Raw genomic sequence first — 7640 nt, forward strand, 5'->3', positions numbered from 1 at the left:
AACGATTGCTGATGTACTTATTCACTTTTTCTTTATTGGAAAAAAACATTCTAAAATGTATGAAGACCAGACGACTTGTTTGATAATAAATTATAGAAATTATCGATTTATAGATCATTACTAAAAAAAACATTATAGATCCATTCGCACGAGTACCATTTCCAAATCCCTCCCACATAGAAAAATCATTTTCGTGTGTTTATTTTCTTAACTTTTGAATATAAACAGAAATATTGTCTTGAACTACGTTATTGTAGTCGAATAGTGAACGATATTTTCTCTATTAGAAAAGAAAATAATCACTATTCTAATTACATTTACCTGATGAATGTGGAATGGTGAAAATAATAGAACAAGACGACGTGTATAGCTGATTACTATTTTTATTGCATTGAAATAAACAAAATAATACGTAGGGTTTGTAAGATCATTGAAATTATTTCGTATGCGTTGCTTGATACATCGAAGTCGCATCACAGGCGACAGTGTCTTTAATACTTCGTCTAGTTTCTGTACAATTAAATAAATAAATAAATAAATACTTACGTAAATAAATAAATAAATAACATATAAAAAATGTTCCGAGGATATACAGTTGCATTGAATACAATCGTATCGATATCTGAGATCAACGCTGATTCGATGAATAGATCGTGTAATTAATGTTAACAACTTGATCGTCGTTGATACCAATTACTTGCCATCGAAGTTGACATCGATAACTCTTTCTCTCTATAGCAATAATTTAATACAACCGTAAATTATCTTTACAGAGTCATAAATTAAATACCTCACATGTAATGTTAAATAACGCAATCTCATTTAACATGAATGATGGTGACTTTTAAACATCGAAACGGCAGTTCCGGAATCGTTCGCTTTAATTATTCGTCCTAATTGTATATTCATTCGCCTATCAAACGTAAAATATACAAAATAATTTCGTCAAGGATAGAAATAATAAAGAAATGAAAAGTTATGTCTGTTGCATGCTGAAGTAGGTAAAATTCTCATTTAGATGAAAATTGTCGAATAACGAATAAAAAAAATCTGAATTAAGTAGTCAAATTTTGAAACTCTTCTTACGTTAATAATAAACGCATTTCAGATCGTAGAAGCATCGCAGTCTCGAGTCTTTCTTTCACATTTTTCAAGTAAATATTTATCACAATTCGGGAACCGCTGTGATGAAAATAATGAACATGAAATGCAAACCTGTCTTCTAATACTTCTAAATACATTTCTCTTGCAGTGGCGCAATATTGTTGACAACGAGTCGCAGTGAAGCCTCTGGTAATGGCAACGAAAGTCAGAGATTGAAAAAATTGCTATTTAAATAAAATAAAATATAAATTAACCGTTCTTATGAGGAATTGTGAACCAACGTCGCGAAGAAATTACTATGCTCTGGTTTTGTACACAATTGAATACAATTTTACTCCTCTCTGGCGAGAGGAGTGTAAGGTAATTGTAGAAATAATTATCAATGTGATTAAATTTCCAAATACTCTGGATCTATATATCGTCCCCATTCTCAGAGGCTTGATACTCGTTATCCTTCACTTCTGATACTTCATAACACTTTCTATATGCTATTTCAACTTTGCGTTAACAGTCGTTAGGCCACTGCGCCTAACTTGGACGAAGAACTAACAAAATGTACAGTCGAGACACCGAATGTAGCGCGATTAATTAACAGATTACGATGTAGGCCAGTAATCCTCAGCGATAGAGTTGCAATTCATCGTCATCAAGATTGAATGACATTCGAACGAAAACGAATCGAAACGTTTACGAGAAACGAAATCTAAATACAAAAGGAAAATTTCGATTTTGCGTAATATCGAATCTTATTAGCATTGATGTTGCGGTCGAGGATGACTGGTCTGATCATCTACGATAAATAAATAATAAATTAAATTAGCTAAATAAATTACTAGAAATAGATAATACACACTCGTGCAGGAACGAATAGAATGTTAAGAAAATCGACGCAGACAGTAGAACGTAGTCTAATGTGATATTTGAAAAGAGCCATCGTGCACACGTAATTTTCTTCTGCGTTGTCTTCGTCGCGTTCTTCCATTCCTTGGTTACTTAGTATCCTATGTAGTGTAAGTTCTTTAAAGAGTGTAAGCTCGGACGGAGGACGGTCCGTAATACTGTTCAGGTGACCTAGGGGTCGAGAGATTATATGTATATATTTTTCTTCGTTCTTAAGCGTTTTGTTCTCTCGACTGTCTTCATTTCCGCCCTGTATCAGGCGCGACGACGTACTTTGAAATTAAATGAATTGGTAGTCGTCGCCGTTGTACTCCCGAGACTCCTCGAACATCTGCAATTAGAATTAAGCATTCAACGTTTAAACGGGTACACGTTTTTTACATACAATCGTTGGTGTTGCATTCACATTCGTTAGACATGCGTATAGGTACTAATTAATTTTTATTAAAAATTGCACGTTGATTAATACACTTTTTTGGGCATATTAATTCTACCTTAATGGAATATTTGAATTGATTTCATCATTGTATGACAATTATCAATGTAATGATTATATTGTTTAGATTTTTAATTGTATTTGGTATTTCAACGAACACGTTTGAAAATTACTTTTTGTTTGAAAATAATTAACTTGTAATTATTTGTAGAATTACAGCAACGATATTTAGTCGAGTATAATAATATTCATTGATCAATATCCATTTGAATAATTGCTGCATTTTCGTCTTTAAGATCTTTATGCATTCTTGACAAAGTATGAAATTTTACTTTCTTACAATATATCGGGAAAATGACGAATAATTCGAATTTAATAAAATTGGATTTGAATCGAAGAATTATTTGCTTCCATTTTGTTTTGTCTCTGATTTAAGTGTCACACGATACAAGAAAATATCGAACTCAAATGAATATGAATCAATACCGTGGAAGACGTGTAATTATAGCTAAATTGCGCGTAAATTAGCGAAACGTTGTGTTGGGGGAAGGCCGCACGTTCTGCATAGAGTTCACAGTGCCGTTAGGCGCGTGCCAGCAATTCCGCTACTTACTCTTTATCGGTTAATTATCGCTACGATTGCATTTGTAATTAGCTGTCAGCGGAAGAACCGGACGAAACCGGATCGTCTTGCGTTTATCGATAAAAAGTCAGTATTAAGCGAATCATTCAGGATCGTGGCGACAGGTTATCTCGTGACACGAATGACGGTACTTACATAATTATGTTGTAAAACGATTCCATGTTTTAATGATAGTTTTATAGCCGGCAAGTCACTATTTAACCAATACTTTTTTCTTCTTTATTTCTAACACGACTTTCCTCTGTTTTCAAATAAAATATAGGAGGGGGAACAGATTTATATGTATATAGGTCCAGTTTGAGAAAGAATAGATACGTTTAACTTTCATTTGAGTTCGAAATTTTAATTAGCGTATTTCTACAGAGAGTTCGAATTTAATAATGAATATTAATTTCATCTTTTGTGTAATATCAAGAAACAAGCATTTGAAAGCTTACCAATGGCAAAGGTGGAACCTTTTCTTCGTCGACGAACATTTCTGGATTGTTTGCTATCATGCGCATGATGCGTTGCAGTGTCTGGAATCTATTGTTCGTGGAGGATCTTCGTCTACGACCTCTGAAATTAGAAAAAGAAGATTCGTTGAAAATAACGGAAATTTAGACGAACGAAGTTGATAATTTTTGGAGATGTAACGATGCTTCACGTATGGGACTCGCGATATCAAATTTCATGATTTTCAGATAATTTACTCCTGAGATATGAAGCACAACACTGGTCATCATGCATGCATACACGTCCACACACATCCATACTTGCATAATCTTGAAATGGTTTCACTTTTTGGACTTTATTTTCGAACTCAAGGCATTTCGAAGTATCGAGGAACGGAAAAAACCGGGAAGTGGGTGTGTAAAATTTTGACTGATAGCAATCCCTTCTCTCTGTCCCATTGAACAGTCGAGAAAGTGACAGACAACGGTCATCTTCAAGGTAGCCAACGAAAAGCAGCGAAATTCAACCCTTTATGGGCCGAATTTTGTTTCTGCGGACAACTTGCAAGGCATTTACTTTGATATTTTAGGTCGATAGTGCTGCCAATCGTTATCAATACCGTTATTGGTTATCAGAGATATTATATAATTAACACGTATACGTCATCTTGTGGAAAAACTAAAATTATTTGGTAAAATAATACTATTTGAACCTCGATATATTAGCATGTGATCTGAAGGGTTCACGGGCCCATAGAGGGTTAAAGATTGCGCGCATTTTGCGCCATGTTCTCAGTCCGTGCAACGGAATATTCGCACGGATAAGTCAACCAGTTATTTTCTCATTGGTTTTCTCCTTTTTTTTTGGGTGTTGGAAGGAGAGATGGACGCGTGGAATGGCGTTTCGCACGATCACGCGTGTGACATGTGTCAAAAGTAAGGAAATGATGACACGTGCCGATAGAATACTGCCGAGCATGCAATGATCAATCATTAGGAATATCCTGGTACAAATTATTTCACGCCTTATCGCTGGGTATGTGCACACGTAGCGCCACAAATTCATAGTAATCGCGTAGCCGTAATGTTATAGGCGTAATTAATATTCGCAATTAACTTTCGTTCGAATTTCGCAGCGAATATTCGCAGCGCGAGAGGACACGGGTTGAAACGTGATCGACTGTCGAACTTTCAAACATTCTTCAAGTGTAGTGAATTATTGGTCCATAAGGAAAAAAGGACGTTGTTTCGATCTGTTGGTTGACAACAGAATAATAGAAGCAGTGTCCTGGTTATATGTAACATCTAGTTTGCGTTTTAGTGATCAAATGTTTATAGGTATTCTCTTTTTTTTCCATTTTCTTATATGCTTCTTTTATTCGCGTATTTCTTACATTTTATTTTTATTAGGTTGTCCAGAAAGTTCGTTCATTTGAATTTTAATATATATTTTATTGAATTACATAGGCACCATTTTGTTCTATAACCCTTCCGATATATTTAGGCCTTCCAGACTTTCCAGACAACCCAATTCAGACTATTATATTATTATTCCCTTTATTTTGTAGATGAATTTATGTTATTCTGACGAAGATCATGGTGTAGGTACGTATGATTTGAAGTTGCGTAATTGAAGTAATGCGTAATTAAATATTTTGTCATTGATCTAAATGCACACAATATTCTTTATTCATGCTTTAGTAGAATTTTCAGCTGTGTTTAGAAAATGTCAGTAAAATTATATTTTAAAATTTCTAAAATTGGCGAATCTGGCATTGAAATATGATATTGTGATTATATATTAGTAGTGCATAAAACATGGAAATTTTATAGCTGATATAAACTTTGTAAAAGCTTTCAAAGGCTAAATTAGTAAAAAAAAAAAAAGGAAAAAAATATTGCGATAGTATTAGATATTCAACAATGGGACAAACATTGACTCGTAGTACTATATCAATGTCTCATGCAATTATTGTTATAGAATAGCCTTTTAATATACACTTTTAATATGACCCATGAATAAGAATTGTTGTTGTCGTGTAATTATTGAGCCTCGCTCTAAAAATAAGTCGATAGTCGTGAAAAAGACTGCCATCGCAAAAACAGGTTCGTTAGTAAGTAAATTCCACAGAATCTCTCTATAAAATTCCAGAACCTCGTTAAGCAGCCAAGAGAACCGTGTATAAAATTTGCAGAATCCCCGACATCTACTTTCTCTAATAAAACTCTATCTTTAACAAAACAGTAAATCAAGCCCTTATCCACCCACGCGAGCACACACGGCGCCATCTTCTTGAAACGAATGTCCAGATAGTCTTCGCGTTTGTTTGACTCTTCGTCTACGTTCCCAAAAGAAGCGGTGAAAATCGTTTCGCAGCTCACAATGGTCTATCAGAGAAGCTGAGAGCCGCTCTTTCATTGTTCGATAATGTTTCCCTTTTCTGCATTTTCCCTCGAAACGAGAAAGTCAACCGGAAGTCTCCTGACACCTGTTCGCGCCCCTTCACGTTCTTACCGAGTTTACGAAGAAACGATGAGAACGGATGGGAATTAAAGCGCGCGCAAATGTTGGCATATCGGGACGAGGATTTTCGAGCAGCCCGTTCCTTGCTCCTTTGACTTTAAGCGAATTCTCCACAGCGTGTAACGTCTGAATACGAATTTATTCGGATGGCATTCGGAGAGGTAACCAGGTTAGAGGTTCCATTATGTCGCTGCGTTTTCTATCCCCGTACGACTCATTCCATCTTTCTTTCCCCGTGAACCACTTCGTCGCGATTATATTATTCAGTCTGCGTAGTTACGTACATGCGCGAATACTCGCCCGTTTCGCTACCCCCAGCGACGAACCATCACTATACTCGCATACGTCCTATAAATACAAATTTTCATGCTTGGCTTGCGAGTAAAGTACCTTTACGAATAAGGAACTTTTTAGAACAAGTCGAAGACTGAAGAATGGTCAAATATCACAATTTTAATTTGCGTTGTGGTTTACCTCTCGGCTATTTTATTTTTAATTTTTTAATCTCGACATCTGATATACGTTAATTTGCTATTTGACTTAAATCGTTTTTCAACCATGACTGTTTCACAACTTTTAGTGAGCTGCGACTAACTTTTATGAGTTGAATGCTCTTATTTCTTTTTCAATCAGTGCACTCATGTTTTATTTCATTGTTTCTTCTTCTATTAATTTTTAATATGCTTTCTTTAACTTGCTTTCTGCCTTATTATTTATCTTGTTCTCTACCTCTTATACTATTCCATGTCTCTGTCAAATATATTTTTCGAATATGTAAAGCATAGAGTTTGAATGAAAAGTATCAACTTCCTCTCCCAAGCTGCTATAATTCGTATACTATAAATCTGCATATGATTTACATATTCGTTTAATTGCACATTTACTTTGAAATTGTCCTGAATTTTCACGCCTTTAAGTAAAAATAAAAAATCATTCCAGGAGGAACTCGAAAGACCCAACAAAGTGAATGTAACACGGTGTACCGAGCGATGGCTGACATTTGCTAGAGGTCCACGACATCTTCGAAGTATCTTCTGGTTAGTAAGCCATTCTTTCTCATTTCTTTGCGCGCGATACGTGACAGCCCGTTCTCTTGCATCGTTAACTGTAGACCACCCCGTTTAGACCTTATTCGACGTCTGGATCAGCCTTGTCATGCGTGGCGACGGCCGAAGGAACAGGGTGGAAGCAACAAGTTGAATTTTAATGCCATCCGACTACTCCATCCTCGGACGTGCGCTACATTTCGTGCAGATTTTTTTTTCCTCTCCTCTCCTCAACCCTTTCGACCCGTGATGTAACGCCCACGGAGACGAGCGATACGCGCATTGGAATTATTCCACGCGGAAATTCCGCGACAAACCGCGGGAATTATGAAACCGGTCAAAAATAGACGACGTGCTTGTTAAGTGACGCGTTTCGTGTACGTTCGGAGATTCCTGAACCCAGAATCAGACATTGCACTACGAGAATAACTATTTTTTTCCTTTTCTTTTTAAATAGATCTTTATTCTTAGCGCCGTCTTGTAAGATGATGCAATGAACGGTATTCTGTGTGTGTGTGTGTGTGTGTGTGTGTGTGTGTGTGTGTGTGTGTGT

At 36.0% G+C, this 7640-nt stretch overlaps 1 protein-coding gene across 1 annotated transcript in view; it reads right to left on the minus strand.

Annotated features, from left to right (window-relative positions):
• Positions 1-372: 372 nt before the first annotated feature.
• LOC128884880 (uncharacterized) overlaps positions 373-7640 on the minus strand; it is a 13615-nt gene continuing 6347 nt past the window's right edge. Inside the window, exons 3-4 of the mRNA XM_054138546.1 lie at positions 3521-3641; positions 373-2335 (exon numbers count right to left, since the gene is read on the minus strand). Coding sequence (XP_053994521.1) covers positions 2285-2335; positions 3521-3641 — 172 coding nt within the window. The 3' untranslated portion in view covers positions 373-2284. The remainder of the gene's footprint in view (positions 2336-3520; positions 3642-7640) is intronic.

The sequence above is a fragment of the Hylaeus volcanicus genome, chromosome 2 (assembly GCF_026283585.1).
Source record: "Hylaeus volcanicus isolate JK05 chromosome 2, UHH_iyHylVolc1.0_haploid, whole genome shotgun sequence".
NCBI lineage: Eukaryota > Metazoa > Arthropoda > Insecta > Hymenoptera > Colletidae > Hylaeus > Hylaeus volcanicus.